The sequence below is a fragment of the Simochromis diagramma genome, unplaced genomic scaffold, assembly GCF_900408965.1.
Source record: "Simochromis diagramma unplaced genomic scaffold, fSimDia1.1 OVJJ01000371.1, whole genome shotgun sequence".
In the NCBI taxonomy this organism is placed as follows: Eukaryota; Metazoa; Chordata; class Actinopteri; order Cichliformes; family Cichlidae; genus Simochromis; species Simochromis diagramma.
Window position 1 is genome coordinate 5,648,071 of NW_024386920.1, and position 17,601 is coordinate 5,665,671.

At 39.6% G+C, this 17,601-nt stretch overlaps 1 protein-coding gene across 3 annotated transcripts; it reads left to right on the forward strand.

Annotated features, from left to right (window-relative positions):
• The first annotated feature begins 51 nt into the window (after nt 1-51).
• Nucleotides 52-16,768, forward strand: rbm17 (RNA binding motif protein 17). 3 transcript variants are annotated; one of them, XM_040036545.1, is made up of 13 exons: nt 52-160; nt 567-714; nt 2,215-2,331; nt 3,321-3,487; nt 3,731-3,843; nt 4,107-4,157; nt 5,539-5,674; nt 5,832-5,983; nt 8,382-8,426; nt 11,861-11,937; nt 12,146-12,244; nt 12,323-12,395; nt 16,478-16,768. In XM_040036545.1, the coding sequence occupies exons 2-13, from the start codon at nt 592-594 to the stop codon at nt 16,579-16,581; spliced, it is 1,257 nt and encodes a 418-aa protein (XP_039892479.1). In that variant the 5' UTR covers nt 52-160; nt 567-591; the 3' UTR covers nt 16,582-16,768. The 3 variants fall into 3 exon arrangements, with proteins under 3 accessions (XP_039892479.1, XP_039892478.1, XP_039892480.1); XM_040036544.1 differs by lacking the exon at nt 52-160 and adding an exon at nt 167-412; XM_040036546.1 differs by lacking the exons at nt 52-160; nt 8,382-8,426 and adding an exon at nt 167-412.
• Nucleotides 16,769-17,601: the final 833 nt, after the last annotated feature.

Below are 17,601 nucleotides of genomic sequence, written 5' to 3' on the forward strand. Positions count from 1 at the left end.
GTGATCCGCCCATTTTAACAACAGGGCATATTTCTGCAGAAATCGCTGGTTTCAAATGAGTCATCCGGGCGCCAGATGGCGCAAGACCGTAAAATCCCGGCAAATGTTGGCTCTTGGTTTTTGTTTTTGCGCTCCGGCTTCCGTTACGAGCAGTGAGGAGGTATATCAAATGTGCTGGTTAGCCTTTTTAAAGAAAAAAAGTAGATTAATATGAACTGACTTGTAATTAATTTTAAATTCTATTTAATAGTGGTAGGTATAGAGACAGTGGAACGAATGTTGGGTCTTTTCTTGACACATTTCATAAGGAGCAGACATTAGCAACACTAGCCTTAGCTTTCGTTAGCTAGCTAACGTTTCCCAGTTTCTCCTGGGAAATTTGCTTCAGTATCAAACGACGGAATCACAAAAGGTTATAGCGGAGATTTGTGATTTAGCTGTTGCACGTTATAACCGATTTAATTTTTTTTTTTTAATTTTTTGCTTTTCCAAGCAGTGAAGGACTGAATGATGATACCGTAGGCTCGATAAATATTGAGAAGTGAAACGTGTTTGTGTGTCCGAAGGCAACAGGAGCACTGACGGACAGCAATGTCGCTCTATGATGACCTCGGTGTGGGTGCCAGTGACACTAAGACCGAAGGCTGGTCCAAGAACTTCAAGCTGCTACAGTCCCAGCTGAAGGTGAAGAAGGCGGCTCTGACACAGGCCAAGGTGCGTGCAGTACTACACATGTATTATAGTGGGCTGTCATTCAATCAAGCTTAACGTACACTTTTGTTTATAAGATGGTCAGAAATGATGATACTAGTGCTTATGTGTGTACATGTGTACATTTTATTAGCTTGTGAAAAAAGCTCTTTTTTTATATTGTTAAATATTAATGTAATTTAATTAACAAAATATTTTATATTATTTTACATTTGGTCTGAAAAATGTTATGAATGTTTTGAATTAAATCTGGTCTAGTACATCCCAGTCTAGACTCACCGGTGTTTGCCTCATTCTTCCCTTCTATGTAAAACTGAGCGGTTGCCGTCAGCCTTCATTAAGCTGTATGATTTAAACACAGTATCAGACTAAGTTAATAGTTCTGCAGATTTTAATAAAACTTCTGCAGCTTTACAGGACTTTTTTTTTTTAAATAAACAAATGGCCGTGGATGGAGCAGCTACAAAGCTCACTTTTCATCACTTTGGAGTTTGTTGATCAGGTGCTTTGATGAAGGACTCCCACTCACTTTTTCCCAGTAAAGGTTTTAATGTTGATCACAGGAAGCACGCTGATGTTTTGGACACCTGAAACAAGTTTTCTTTCACTCAGCCTGAGCTTACCGTCTCGGTAACGGCTCTGCCTTTTTGCTCTTTGCAATCTGTGTATGTGTAAAAAGAATATGGCTCAATCTTAAACCAGCGTCATCATCACTGCTGCCGTTGTGTTATCAGTGCTTTTGTTGAAAACTGGCGGCTGTGTGGACTTAATTTGGTCAAACCTATTATTTACATGCTGCTCCTAAATAAGTTTCTATTGTAGGTTTGTTTTTACATGTAAATGTGGGTGAAATGCTTGCATTTCCATGGTGATAATGGCACGCTACAGAGTCGTATGTTAAACGAAGCATCAAAGCAAAAAATTTGTGTTTAAAAACTTTTTTTAAATTGAAATATTTGATTTACTTGATGAATCATTGCAGCCCTGGGCGACATTAACTCAAATAACCACTATGAGTAAACCACAAATGAGTATGCCAAAAAGCATCTCTGAATGAACTTGTCTATATACAGCAGTTTTCTTGCCATAATTTGGGCTTGTTTATACAAACTGAGGTTTTTTTCTTTTTAATGCTACTTCCTTTCTGAGTATTGTTGCTGACCATGTCCATCCAATCATGACCACTGTGTGCCCATGTTCTGATGGCTGCTTCCTGCAGATAGCATCCCATGTCACAAAGCTCAGATAATCCCAGACTGGTGTCTTGAATGTGATAATGAGATCCCTGTGCTCGAATGGTCTCTGCAGTCACCAGATTACAATTCAGTAGAGCATGTTTGGGATGTGCAGCCAACATATCCGCAGCAACTGTCTGTCATGCCAGTGTGGAGCAAATGGTTTTCTGTTTGATGTATTTCTACAGTCACTGATCAGAAGAAGAACAAGGTTAATTGGTTGTTTTGTTTATGCTTTTTTTTTTTTTTTTTTTTCTCTTTTCTGTAGACCCAGCGGATGAAGCAGACCACCGTCTTGGCGCCTGTCATTGATCTTAAGAGAGGAAGTTCCAGTGATGAGCGACAGATCACAGACGCTCCTCCACATGTTGCGGCTGGCCTCAAGGTACGGCTCACAGTGTTTGTTATGGATGGGTACTCAAGACCAGTGGGTTGGTCAGTATGGAAATATTGAAAAACACCTGGACAAATTATGCTGTTTGTGCAGCATTACTTGAGTCTTAAATATCTGTTAGACCCGGTCTTTTATAACGACAAAGCTGGTGGTGATCGTGTCTGATGCTGCTATGTGTTCACATTCTCTCTGATCGTGGCTTGCAGGCTGAATGTTAAAAGCAAAGGCTCGCTTTGAGACAGGTTGCATATTAGTAGAGTAACACCAGCAACCTTTGGAAAGCTTTACAAGGATTCTTTTAGTCAATGCTTCCTCGGATATGATGAGATTTGCTGAACTACAAATAAAACTGTTTCCAAATCAAGTCGAGACTGAATGTTGTTTTTAAAATAAATCTGCTGGTTTGTTTGATAAGCAGCAGCCACTGCTTCTTTATTGGACACTGGTCAGATACTAAATTCAAGCTTATTCTCAGTTTCTACATGAGACAGGAAGAAACAGATTTACACGGCTGTCGTCATGGTTCGGTGATGAGTGTATGTGGCGCTGCAGTCGCCCCTTTCTGGGTGACAGTGAGGCAGCGCTGCAGTAGAGATGAGCAAGGTGGAATGAAATAAGTTTTATTTCTTTAGTTAAAAACAACTGCTCTTTGCTTTGCAGGTATAAAGATAATTGAAGAATCACATCACCAGTCTAATATGCGTAAACATGTATAAAAACCACATTTCCCCTGCTTTCATCCACCCCTCGTGTGCCATAAATCCAGCTTTATCTTTAGTATTACATATAGTATTCTATAGCGTAATGTTGTCAACCAGTTCTTTAATGTTGTCTGTATTTTGCTGTTTTTAATTTTTTTTAAAAATTTAATTCAGTTGGATCTTTGCCAAAGATGCAGAGGGAGAATATAACAGTGTCCAGTGTAAAAATTGTAAAGGAACTCATTTATCTCACTCATATGTTGCTGGTTCTTGCTTTAGGATGCAGTCCCCAGTGCCTTCTCTGCTAGTGATGTGCTGATCCCCTTAGCAGACGAGTATGACCCCATGTTCCCCAATGACTACGAGAAGGTGGTGAAGCGACACAGAGAAGAACGGCAGCGACAGAGGGAGCAGGAGCGGCAGAAGGAAATTGAAGAGAGGGAAAAGTATGGCTGTTTTCTTTTCTTTTGTTTTAAATTCTCCTCAGTAGGCGATGTATTATACAAGCTAAAGATTGACAAACTAGATGAAATAAAATACTTGAAGCTTTCTATTCTTCCACATTTAAAATGATTAAAATAGATTTTTATTTATTAGTTTTCAGGAATTTGGAGGATCTTTACTTTGATTTAGAAATGAACTGAATGAAGCAGACAACTAAATCCTGAATGTGGGCGTTGTGTCTGCAGGAAAAGGAAAGACAGACACGAAAGTGGAGCTCCCAGTGGTTTCTCTCGTTTCCCGGCAGCAGAGGAAGACTCGGATGAGGAGGAGGAGTACGAAAAGGAGAGGAGGAAAAGGAGTGAGTTCTTGAAACACCGAATGATGTTTTGACTCTGATTTGCAAGTAAAATAATCTGTGATCTGATCCTTATCCACATTGTTTGGACATTTAGCGTCTCGTGATTTCAAATCAGTTGACACCCTAGATGGTTTGTGCCCCTCCCAGAGATTACTTGTCTTTGTTTTCTTATCATAAATTGATCGCTGAAGTTATTTTGAAAGTAAAACAAAAAGTAAAACCCACTTGCCTGATTGTTTGATCTGTTTTTGTCTCTGTTTCAGGCATGGGTGGAGCAGCCATTGCCCCTCCATCTTCCCTTGTGGACAGAGATGGTAAGTCTGATAAGTCTGAGGGGATATTTATCTTAGTAGCAGCATACAACTGGCTCACTGCAGAATAATGAAGAGAAACTGTAGGGTTATTTTCTCCTGCAGGGTTAGGATTTTTAGGGAAAATGGGGCTTATGAGCTTGAATATTTTTAGTAGAATTTCATTTAAAATATATCTGAATTTTCTTTCTGTGTCATGGACACAGAACGTGACACACAGATTTTGGGATCTTGTGAAAACCGATGGGCTGGTAAAGTCAGGATTGTCAGGTTTGAGCTTTGCTCCACTGTGCAATACCATCTGAGAAGTATCTGATTGGGAGTGGCTTTGTTTTTCAGCATGATAGCACACATTAATAGTGTGTTTACACGCATTGGTAGATAAAGGTATGTTTTTACTGGATAGATAAAGGCACACCTGGATATGCTGGAACACCATCACTCATGAATTGGCCTCCTCAAAGCCTAAACCTCAACCTTATTGAAGCAGTGTGGGATCATCTCGACAGAGAACGGGACACAAGGCAGCCAGTGTGTACTGCCACACTGCATTTTAAGTTTTTTTTAACTTTAACACAGTACAAAAATTTAGCTTTCAGACTTCTGAATGCTCATTTCAAGCTAAAAATTTAGCTTTTCAGACTTCTGAATGCTCATTTCAAGCTAAAAATTTAGCTTTTCAGACTTCTGAATGCTCATTTCTTTCTGCTCCTAGCACCATAGTGGAAAAGTGGATATCATATATACTGTATTTCCGAAAGTGCTTCCTCACCCACTCACTCACGGCCAAAGTGGATAAAATCAAGCATGTAGGCATTCAGACTGCTTCTACAAATGTTTGTGGATGAGTGGATTGCTCTCAGGAGCTTAGTGAATTCCAGTGTGGTACTGTGATAGGATAGCAACAAGTCTAGTCATGAAATTTCTTCACTGCTAAATCTTCCACAGTCATCTGTTAGTAGTATTATAACAAAGTAGAAACGATTGAAAATGACAACAACTCAGACATGAAGCAGCAGGTCATGTAAAGTCAGAGAGCGGGGTCAGCGGTTGTTAAGTGAATGCCTTTGGCAATATCGTGTATGTTTGTCTCAGGTTACTACAGGGCGGCCTGTCGAGGAAATGGAATGATGGTGGTGTTACAAGTTAAAGGAAGAGGAACTAAAACATGGTTTCAGACAGGATGAATATAGCTGTATTTACCAACCCCCATCTAACTGTGAATCATGCAGCTCCAAATAAAGATGTGGCGCTTCAAATGACCATAATAGGTCACCTTTATATACCTAAAGTTTACTTTGAATGCATGTTGACATTGCAGTTGAGCCCTTTGTTACTGCATTATAAATCATCAGCCATTTTCTGTTTGTGTGTGTGATCTCAGGCTCTTCATTTTCCTATGAAGATGAGGGCCGTCCTGCCAGAGGCTCAAAGGCGGCCATCCCTCCACCTATGTATGAAGACTCAGACCGGCCCCGCTCACCACCCGGACCGACCAGCTCCTTCCTTGCTAACATGGGGTGGGTGCTTATATTACACAACAAGTAGATTTATATAGTTCATTTATTTCTGCTTGAATAAAAAGTACTTCAAGTTAAGTACTACAGTTAATCAGTTGTATATCATGTTTATATGTACTGTATGTTTCATGTTTCATTAATTCTCCTTCACCTGCAGAGGCACAGTGGCCCATAAGATTATGCAGAAATATGGCTTCAAAGAAGGCCAGGGCCTCGGGAAGCACGAGCAAGGCCTCAGCACGGCGCTGTCCGTGGAAAAGACCAGTAAGAGAGGTGGAAAGATCATCATAGGTGACGCAGCAGAAAAACGTAAGAGCGACCTTTGTGCTTTTTTTTTTTTTTTTTTTTTGTCCTTTCCATCTTTAGCTTAGGGCTGGGCGATGCCTTTTGTATTTGTTTTGTTTTTAAACGGTACATTAGCAGGTTAGATCAGAGAAGTTGGTTGATCGAGTTATAATTTGATCCTTGTGTCACATAAATGTTTGTGCAGTCATATAGATGTTTACGGCTCTCTCCCCTGCCCCCCCCACTCTCTCATTTCTTTGAATTCTATGCTCACTCTCACAGTGAAAACCAAAACTAAACTGCACTTAGCTGAACTACTGTCATTATTTTAAACATAAGACTGCCATTTGTTAAAAACGGCATTACGTCTTAACTAAATATACAAATTAAGAAATGTATATTAATTTGTAATCATGTGTCAGACTGTCAGTTTAGGTTTTTATACAAATTCCTGCAAATGTTTCACTCTAAAAGCCTCGTTAAGAAATGAAGCATTTCCTACCAGTGAGACTCTGGTTAGAAAGCAAAGCAATAAGCTAATGTTTTCTTTCATGATGCTTCAAGAGTTGACTTAGTGAGTCAGTTTACACTTGAACTTACTAAGTGTGGGTAAAATTGGCACGTACAAAAAGACCTTGTAGGAAAACACAAATCATCATTTGCAGTCAGGTCATGACTGTATCTGTGTTAATAAAGTTTCTGTGCCACTTGTGTAAATAGGCACATTACAGTTTAGTTGGGTTTTGTGTGTGTGTGTGTGTGTGTGTGTTAATGTTCCCATGATGGACCAATCTCTGAGTAAAAACAGAACTAAAACCCTGAAATACTGCAAACCCATCAGCTCACTGTAAAATGATTTCTGCTGCTTGTAATAATCATCCTTACGTGTCTAGTAAGGATTCTTCTCCCTCCATTACTCAATGTTAAGTTCACTGTACCTCTGTTTATTATAATGACAGTGTTACCTGAAGCATGCAGCGTGTGGGTCTCAACCCTAAACATGCAGGAGTGAAAAGCCAGAGGTCGGACCCAAAGCTTTGGCTTCGTGCTTGTAGCTTTGTGCCATCCAACCGTGCCAGTTAGGTGCTTGTAAGACTCCTAACAGCATTTACGACAGGCACATGTGTGCCTGGTGTGGCTGTGGGGTCATGGCAGATGGCTGCCCCACCCTGAGCCTGGTTATGCCAGAGGTTTCTTCCTGTTAAAGGGGAATTTTTCCTTCCCATTGTCACCAAGTGCTTACTAATAGGGGGTCGTCTGATTGTTGGGTTTTCTCTGTGTTATTGTCGGGTCTTTTCCTTACAAAAGTCATTTAATTCAAGAGGGTTGCGGCCCACTTAAATACCAGAAAATGCCATGGGCCAAATCTTAAAAGAAAAGTCAAGTTACAAGAGAAAGCAATTCATTTCCTAAAAATTCTGTTTAAAAAACCCCAAACAAAAACATAAGCAACACAGGCTTTTTTTGCTCTAAATGGCTAAAACGTATTGCAGTCATATGCTAAGTGCTGAGCCACTGTGTGACCCACCTACCACTGGGCCCCAAGTTCCAGTGCAAGAGCAACATTACTCACTATTCTGCCCTAAATAGTCAGAGTAGTGAGTAATATCACAAACTAATCACTTCCTATTACCAGTTTTAATTCCCTTTTTTATAGAAATGAATCATTTTATATAAATATGTAACTGTAAATGTTTATAACTTCAAACTGAATTTCTGTGATTGCTGTGGGCCACCTGCAGTACCTTCATAGCCCACTCAGGGTCCCCAGCCAAACCTTGAGTATCACTGCCTTACAATATCAAGCTGCTTGAAGTGACTGTTGATGTGATTTGGCGCCATATAATTTAATATAAATAAATAAATATATAGGTCTCCATCAATTTTACAGTTTTGGTTTTGGTTTATTGGCTTCTGTTCATAAAATACTCTTTTATGACCCTTTTAAACTAGATTAGCTCAACTGGATTTTAAATTTTTTTTTTTTTTTTTTTTTTTTTTATTTAATTTTTTTTATTTCTTCACATTGTGCTCCAGTAGCACGCTACTCTCAGCCTACCTCTCAAGATCCACATCGCCCAGCCCTACCGCTCGTGTTCTGATGTTTCTGCCCCACCCCACCTTTCTGTGTTCCTTTTCACCCTGTCTGCTTTAACGTGATTTTCTGTATCTGTCAGCTGCATCAAAAGCTGCTTTTGCCTGTATTGTCTCAAGCCTGTCCTGGTCTGTGTGAGCATGTGGATTATTTAGCCGTCCACTGTTTTCACATACTTTTGTTTTGGGTGTGACCACAGCAAGATTCCATTTCAATATCAGTTAGATGTTTTACAGTGACCTTTACATGCATGTCTTTTCATTTTTTGTGTGCGTGTGTGTGTTTCTGTGTGTGTGTGTGTGTGTGTGTGTGTGTGTGCGTGAGCAGCAGGCTCCAGCCAATCAGGTGCCACTGAGACTTCAGGCTCTGCAGGTTGGCCTCCACTCCCATTTTCTCCCTTTCATATTGCAGAATGTGCCACACGGATCATCTTTAAAGTTTGTGTTTGCATGACTTTTATATACATGCATACTGTCACACAGTTACTCTATGCGCGTGTCACAGATTCATTGTATTAGCATGAATCTCTGCATCCATGTTCTCTACGCAGCATATTTGTGTTAAAACAGCTGTCAGCTTGGACACATCCAGTTATTGATACCTTCGTATCTTCCTGACTTATCACATATGGTATCTGGGGGTATTATAAGCTTGTAAAGTAGATGAGGATTATTTCAAAGCTAACTTACTTTATTGGAACCTTGCATAACCACATTTAATATAGACGTGTGGACTTTGACCTACAAAGAAAGAAGGCTGCTAGTGCTTCCACTGCTGGACATTTGCACTTTGGGACACCTACATTCTTCCATAGCTTATTGATGTGAGTTTGTTGCCACATTTGATACCAGGCAGTAGCTAAAAGTGCGCTAAATGGAGATAAAGTGTGTATCTGTTCTCAAGGGTAATACTGCACACTAGGGCTGCACAATTAATCGTTAGAAAATCGCGATCTCAATTCATACATATGTGCGATCTCATTTCCAAATGACAACGATTTAAAAAAAGAAAAAAAAAAGATGACGATTGTACCGCATTTTGATCCGGGACATAATCTGCATGAAAACAAATGACAAGGGCGGAGCCTTATACCACGTGATACAGAAGCCAGCTGGCAGGGAAAAAACAACCGAGAGCAAAATCGTGCAGCCCTACTGCACACAGCTGTATCCATTTTGTCTGGGTCACTTTTATCAGCAGGAGTTTTGTTTGCACTCTGTCTATGACCCTGTTCACAGCTCACTTAGCTCCACTCAGTGTTTCACATGTAGAGACTGCCCTCTGGTGGCGTCATTATGCAGTGCACTATAATATGACAACCTCGATACAGCATCAACAGTATATAACACCAAATCTCTGTCTGCTTGTTTGCTTACAAACTCGATCTGATAATCAGGAGTTGAGTAACCCAAACTTGGCTCATATCTTAGTCCCCTGAAGCTTCTTGTCTGTATCAGATAATGGGAATATTATTATGTTGCCTGGCAGCCACCTACCAGTGGGCAAAAAGTGATTGAGTTTGTGCACCTGTAACACCTTCAAAATGATCTTATTATTTTAATTTAATGACATTAGTATCTAATTTATCATATCTTGAATATTCATATTTCCATGTACATCTGAAGTCAAGTTTACTGTATTTAGGGTCTATATCAAAACTTTAATGCTGGATAAATAACTGTATAATTGAACTTTTATGCTAAGGGCTTTCAAGCCATGTGAATTCCTCCAGCCTACTAAAGCACTTTCTTTCCAGCTTGTTATTTTTGCCAGGTGCTACTGTAGGTAAACCATAAGGCTAATGTAAATAAGCCAATGTCATAAAAAATTAAGTTATAAAATCCTCTTTTACTATATCGTCTTCCATACCAGTTTTTCATTATTCACGTAATCTGCGGTAGACACTGTCTGGATACTAAGTGTTGTAGTAGATTCCACAGCTGGTTGACTTAAAAATCATATATGCATGGCAATACATTATGCTGTTTATAAACGTACTATGAGTCCCCTAATTATCTTCTATTTATCAATTTGGCCTCGATCACCTTTTTGTAACTTTTGTAAATGCGATTCGACCAAACAATACTGTAGTCTTGGTATGTACTGCAATCTGCAACACACATGCTCTGCTGTGCTATAATGCTGTGATGCTGCCCAGGCTGAAGCTGCAACCTGGCCTCAATTTGAAAATTTATTTTAACCTCCTAGGACCTGGCGTCCACATATGTGGACATCACATTTTGGGTTATTTAGACCAAAATACTCAATTTTGCTCTACAAGGGCCTGATATCCACTTACAAGGACATTGTACTGCTACTGTTCTATCAAAATTTTAAACGAATATCCTCATATGTGGCTCTTATTTTTCTTAAAGACAAAAATCTGGTAAAAAAAATGTGGTAATTCTTTGTTTTTACGTTCATCGGGCCCCAATCAGCCCAAATATCAAAGAGAAATTAAAAATGCTTGCTGTGGAAGGGTTCAGGTCTTAGGAGGTTAAGTCTTTCCTGCTTTGAATTTGGTCTGTGCTTCTTATATATAGCAGGGTGCAGAGTTTTGCCTGTACAGCATGTAGCAGGGTGCAGAGTTTTGCCTGTACAGCATGTTCTTTGCTGCCAACGCGAACAAGCTTCAAGTCTCCCTTATTTTCCCCTCTCAACAGCTTTTCATCAAATGTTTGGCTTCTGTGCAGTTTTCACTCTTTGACCTGTTCTCCTAACCCCTGGACAATCATTTATGACAAGTCAAATCTGCAGTGTATTCCATTATGACTTAACTCAGTAAAGCCTGCGCATTCACATAATTGCCTTAAAATCCCCGCCTATTTTTTTCTTTTTTTAAAAATTGGAGCATTTATGGAAAATTCAGACAAATTAAAAAAAAACAAAAAAAAAAAAAAACAATTAACATCAATTCGTATACATGAGGGTTTTTGTTTTTTTTGTTTTTTGGGTTTTTTTGCAATTTATTGCTTATAGCCATATATAGCAAGCATAGATTAAAAATGAAATAGCCGATTTGTAATAAGAGGCCGACTCCTCCCTGTCATTAAACATGTCAGTGTTTCTGTTTAACCACTAGAGGGCACAATTGGATATCGCTCCATCCATGTTTACCTTTTCTGTTGAATTGAAATACCTTTGCCTGTTGAATAACTTGAGCTCTGTTATCAGTGTTGTTTATTGTCCAGTTAAATGAGTGTCAAATAAGAACATAGCTACTCTGATAGTCTCTTATATTCTCAAATGTGCTAGCAGCTTAAACGCACCTTTTAACCCCTTATTATTATTATTATTATTATTATTATTATTATTATTATTAATATCAATACTTTTGTCAGATCGTCATTTAGATTTCCGAAATGTGGAAAAAATATTGTGGAAATTGCATTTTTTTTTTTTAGTTGTTTAACTTAATATCTAAACGGAAAAATATAAAGATGAGCAGGAAAACTTCAGCTCTGTTTTGTTTTATACATTTCAGTATTTGAGTGAGACTGGCAACTTGGTCACTTTCCAGAAATCTTAACAGTTTTATTACTTGAATGACCCAGAGTGGTTTCTCAGCAGCACAGTAAAAGCCAACTGGATGTCAGATGAAGCAGATATCAGACCAGCTGACGCAAAACAAACTGCTGAATTGTTTCATTTATCATCTGTGTTGAATCAAGCTCCCAAGTTTTGAACAAACCCGCACAAATCCACTTATCGTCCGACACCTTCTGTTGCTCCATCCAGCATACCTGCTGCCTGTAAATATTCTGATAAGGAAAAAATTATGATCACCTCTGTTTTCTTCCAATCAGCTGACTCCTCCAAGAAGTCTGACGCGAACCCGCTCACTGAGATCCTGAAAAACCCGACCAAGGTGGTCCTGCTGAGGGTACGTGTATCCCTGTGTGCTGTTAAATTCCCCCTTTCTAGGTTTGGCTACTATAGCATTAGAAACATGATCAGTGGGTTATAAGTGGCACATGTTATTATTTCAACACAGAACACTGGGGTGATGGAAAGACTGCAGTTTTAATATGAGATTATGACTAGTCTGATGTCCCGTGCAGCTTGGTTACATGTGTCGTTTCCCTTCGTAGAACATGGTGGGGCGAGGAGAGGTGGACGAGGACTTGGAGGGAGAGACGAAAGAGGAATGCGAAAAATACGGCAAAGTAGTTAAATGTGTCATTTTTGAGGTGAGATGAAGTGATTTATAAAACTCGATTTACGTAAAGTCATCAAAACAGAAGCGTGAAGATTCTTTCCACTGTCAGATTGCAGAGGTGCCAGATGATGAAGCCGTCAGAATATTTCTGGAGTTTGAGAGGGTGGAGTCGGCCATCAAAGGTCAGTATTCACTTCTTTTAAGTGCCATCCCTGGAATAGGCCTCAACTCATGAGATATTTGCATCAGACCATGTTGCCTTCAAGCGTCACAGGAACTTGAGGAACTTCCTCGCTGTGCACTTGTTCATAATGAAAGTGATTGCCTCAGACATTTCCATTTTCATTTAAACAATGGTTTTCAGTCTGCATATGTAGGCGACTGTTTCCTAAATTACTTCATGTAACAGCATCGCACTTTTCCTTTTTCTTTCTCTTTTTTTTGGGGGGGGGGGGAGGAATCATTGCATAACTGCTCTAATAATGTGGGTGAAAATGTGTCCCATTCTAAATGAGTTGGCCCAGATCAGAAACAAGGTGAGACTCCCATTCCCTGCGGTGTTACATCATTTGTGACCCAGCAACCCAGGCGTCTCCCTGTGGCACCGGCAGAACCGCGCTTATATCACAGCTCTCAGAAAGCAGGGCAGGTTCTCAAAGAACGACACTAAAACCTGTCATAAAGAATCAAATTAAAAGTCTCACACTAAGTGATCTGTTTCTGGAGGTGATGACGAAGCATCCGGAAAGTGAAGTCTGAGGGCATGTTCTCGCACTCATAGGCCGGAGATGATTGTTGTATTTAGTGTCCGTCACGGTAGCTGTAAATAATATGCTGGAACCCAGTTAAACCTGATTTTCTTCTGTCACTGTGTGAAAATGGGTCATGTTTATCCTCATGTTAGTTATGATTCCCCTACAGGGAAGAGAACTGCGAGTGTAGCATCTAGCACCTGGTTCATTTAAGTTAGTTTCTTCTAGTAGAGGTGATTTAGCTTGTTTTTGCTCATGAATTCCATTTGTAGTTGCTTTGGATATGGCTGGAGTTGTTCAAAGTGCAGTTAAGATATACCAGTCTGCCCATAACATCCACATTTTTATCTCCCCTCCAAGGTTGCATCTTTGTGCACCTCTGGTCATCATGTGCAACTAAGACTTGAATCCACCAATTGAGACATCAAGCATGTTGCCAATCTGACTGCAATCTGTCTACATTTGATTTAAACAGACCAAACAGTGCGGTTGTGAAACACCCTTTGATGGCTCCCTTTAAGCCCTGTTCTGATCTTGACCGCTCGCTGTGATTTTTATCGCTCATCTTGAATGTGCACAAAAAGCAAACGCCAACTTCCCCGTTAAAGCGATCGATGCTGTCTTCAGTGTTGAGACAGGGTGAGCGTGACAGTGACTCAAAAGTAGTAAGAAGCAGTTTTGGGTGACAGGATTCCAAGGTCAGACTGTCGGCTAAAGCCTCTCAAATACTGAAACGTACTGTATTCTGCTAGAACACTACTAATCAGACATGCAGAGTTGTTGTTGTTAGGTTTTTTTTGTGTTTTGTTTTTTAAGCAGTGGCAACACAACAGTACATCACAGCAGTGTTCACGCTTGAAGGAATGCAATACTACCCAAGAAGATAAAGTTTGAGGTTAAATTTTCCCGGCTATTCTTTGAAAGGTTTAATGGCTACATAGAAACCAGCTAAATAATCCTGTCGGTTGTCTTCACTGCTGACGTGAGTATGAGGTGATGGAAAGGTTACAGAGCCTGGCGATTGCACATTGTCCTCAAACAGAAAGTTGTTCATTACCTTCATTAGATTACAGATAGTAAATGACAATAGTTAAAGGAACAGTTTGTCATTTTTCTGAGAAGTTGTAAAGATTTATAATGATGAATTTAGATCTGTTGTTGGACATTTAGCACTTTCTGCTTGGCATTTACAGAAAGAGCACAGTGACAGTATTGCACATGAGAGGTGGAAACTCAGATTTTTGCAATTGGCCCTGTTGCATAGGCGTTTCTCGGAGTTCCTTTCTCAGGGCACAAAATTTAGTGAGGGGAATATTTAAGTTTTGCTATGCATAAGATGTATATCTAATAACAGTTTTTTGCACATCGGTTATTGCTGTGTAGAGGAGACATCGCAGTAAGTTAAGGGTGCGCTAGAAGTGCGCTTATTAATTTATGTGGAATTCCAGATGAGGATGTGGTTAAAAATGGATGGATTACAAAGCCACCTAATTCTAAATTTGTTTAGTGAACTCCGAAATGACCTGGAAACTAAAAGAGTCACGCAGTGCCAGCGGCAGCAAAACTTATTGCAATTCTTCAATTCTCGGTTTCTGGTTCCTGTAAACTGCGGCTTCTGTGGCTATTTCACAGCCTGCACGGAGGGTCAAAGCGAAACAGCTGACGAATGGCAAGAACAGGGAGAATGACTATGTTGAATTTGGACCCTGTCCTTAGTATATTCAGGCCTTGGATATGGATGTTGGTCTGATGCATTTATGTTAATAAATCTTTATTAAGGAAAAAATGTGTCTTTTAATTTTTTTTTAAGTTTTATTACACTGAAATTAAAGCATTTTGATTTCAGGGTCATAAAAGGTTTTCACCATGATCTCGTGATCCTCTAACACATGACTGGGTTTTTTTTTTTTTTTTTTTTTTTGTCATGGGTTACACAAATTCAGCTGCATGCACTTTGGCAATAGGTGTTTTTCTGTCTCTTTCTCAGCGTAGAACCGTTATGGTGGTACTGTCAACATCGAAGCAATTACTAAAGCCTGTTTCCATTCTAACCAGCTCATGACTGCCACTGTAGGCCTACATGTACAACTGATTTATATTGATATGCTTGTCCTGTTAGTAAATTACCCACAGCTCTTGGCAGATTGTGCGTGTCACATTGAAATGAACAGAGTGCGCCTGCGTTTAGAAAACAGCACAACTTTTGTAAATCATCCGCAAACCTAACCGCACCCATAACATCAAATAATTGCTCTCTAACCCTTGTGAAGAAAGCACGTTTAAAAAATGGTCTAAATTCATCTTTGAAAAGATGCACAATTGTACACTAACCATCTGTTTCCATACAAATCAAGATGTTCCCCTTAGCTGCTGTAGTCATAACACACGTTGTTTTGTGCATATGCACACGCTTTATGGCTGTCTACCAACTGAAGTGATCTCCGGCGTCCTTCAAGATCCATTATCATGCTTGGGACACACATGCCTCAGTGACTAATGCTGAATCCTGTCCTCTCTCACACAGTCAGATAAGACGCGTCCTTTTTAAAGGATCATTACCTCAGTGGTTCATCTTTAGGAGACGGTCCTGGGAAATAACCCTGACATAAAATTTCCTATTTTCCTAGAATGCAGACGTACGAGAGGCAAAAAAAGTTTTCTTTTTTTTTCCTCTTCTTGAGTGTTGTTTGCTGGGAACTACCAGCATGAGCCGGCTGTTTTTCATAAACAGTGTAATAATTTATTTTTTAAAAAAGAGAGATGAACTGATCTTTGGAGGTCACAGAGAATAAATCTACCATAAAACATATTGAGACAATAGTGACTTTGTTTTAGTTTGTTGTGTTTTGTTCTTCCTGTGCGTAAGTGATACAACATTCTCATGTTAGTAGGGATCTGCTTCAAAGAAACACAAGGTTTCCAGATTTGTGCCAGATGCTCCACAGCATCTGTGTTCTGATGTCTTTGATGGGCCTGTTTTGATCAGTGTTTTTAATTGAAGGCCACATGCTTACCCAGTAAATATCAGAATAGGGTGCAGCCTCAACTGTACAACTTTTTAACAGCCATATTGTTAAAAAAAAAATCAGCATGCAGCTGAGTTGTTGGGTATCTATACTGATGTGGACTGGGTAAAATGTTAGGAGTGAAAAGATGCCACGTTTGTTTCATGGAGATGGAAAAAGATCAACATTTGTATGTGAAAATGAAGGAGGTTGGTCCATTGGGCTGAAATTTCATTGCAGCAACTCAAAATGGTACTCGGTAAGCCCCACATGCATGTATGCATTACTGATATCACAACATGCTCCTAATGAGATCATGGGTGTCCTTGGGGGATTTCCTCCTAGCTCGGAAGCATCAATAAGTTCCTGGATGATGCAAGGTGCAACCTGCCAGTGTCAGGTGGACTGAAACATAATGTCCCAAAATGTGGTGGATTTTGTTCTTTTTGCATATGACTCTACTTTGTTTTCCCAGGTTCTGACATTAATTGTTCCTCTCTTTTGCAGCTGTTGTGGATCTGAACGGACGATATTTCGGTGGGCGAGTTGTCAAGGCCTGCTTCTACAATCTAGACAAGTTTCGGGTTTTGGACCTCGGCGAGCAGGTTTGAATTCACCCTGGGAAACTACAAGAACCACCACACAAGGAGCTCACATCATCTCCCCACATGTACATAAACCTTTTTTATATTTCCTGAACAGCAGTCTGTGTAGTGATACATGTCTGTAGTATATTGGCTTGTTTGTCCTGTGTTTAAAAACAAAAAACCTTTTATGTAAAAAGAATAAAGGATATAACACATAAGGGTAAATTTAACTAGGAAGGAATAAAATATAAATTAAGGTTAAAAATGAAATAACTGTACAACACAAATTAGAATGAAGGGTAAATTTAACTGGGAAGAATAAGATAAAATATATAAATTAAAGTTGAAAATAAAATAACTGTACAACAAAATACACAATACACAATATAGAACTATATAAGAATGTATGAAGAAATCTAAATCTAAATAAATATATACACAATAACAGCAGCTGTACAAGTATTAACCGGAAATGAAGAATATAGTGACCAGTGTTGTGCAAAAACAAAGTCCAGAAAGTCCAGTGTGTGTGTAAGAACTGTATGTGTGGGTCAGTACTGTGTGGTGGTGTGATTGAGAGACCGTATCGCCTGCGGGAAGAAGCTCCTCCTCAGTCTCTCTGTGTTGGTCTTCAGGGAGCGGAATCGCTTTCCTGACCTCAACAGAGAGAACAGTCTGTTGTTGGGATGGCTGAGGTCCTTCACGATCTTCCTGGCCTTGGTCCAGTTGATGGTTTTGTCATTTTTACATAGAAAGTTTTCTGTTTCTGGTTTTAGATCTTCATTAGTTAAGACAACAAAGCTCATTCTTCATGTTGACTGTCGTTGTGTTCTTAAGTGTCAAAATATGAACACTAATATAACGAGAGGTTAAACTCTAGAAACCCACTCCAATCATATGTTGTATCTCCAGGAAGCCTACTTTCCCTGTCTGAAGTTTGTCTGACATAACGCAGGTTCCTCGCTAGTGTTAACACATCCCCAGGCAGAGACTGTCTTGATTTAGCCTTGCCAGATTATAGGAAGGGGACTGGGACAGTGAACG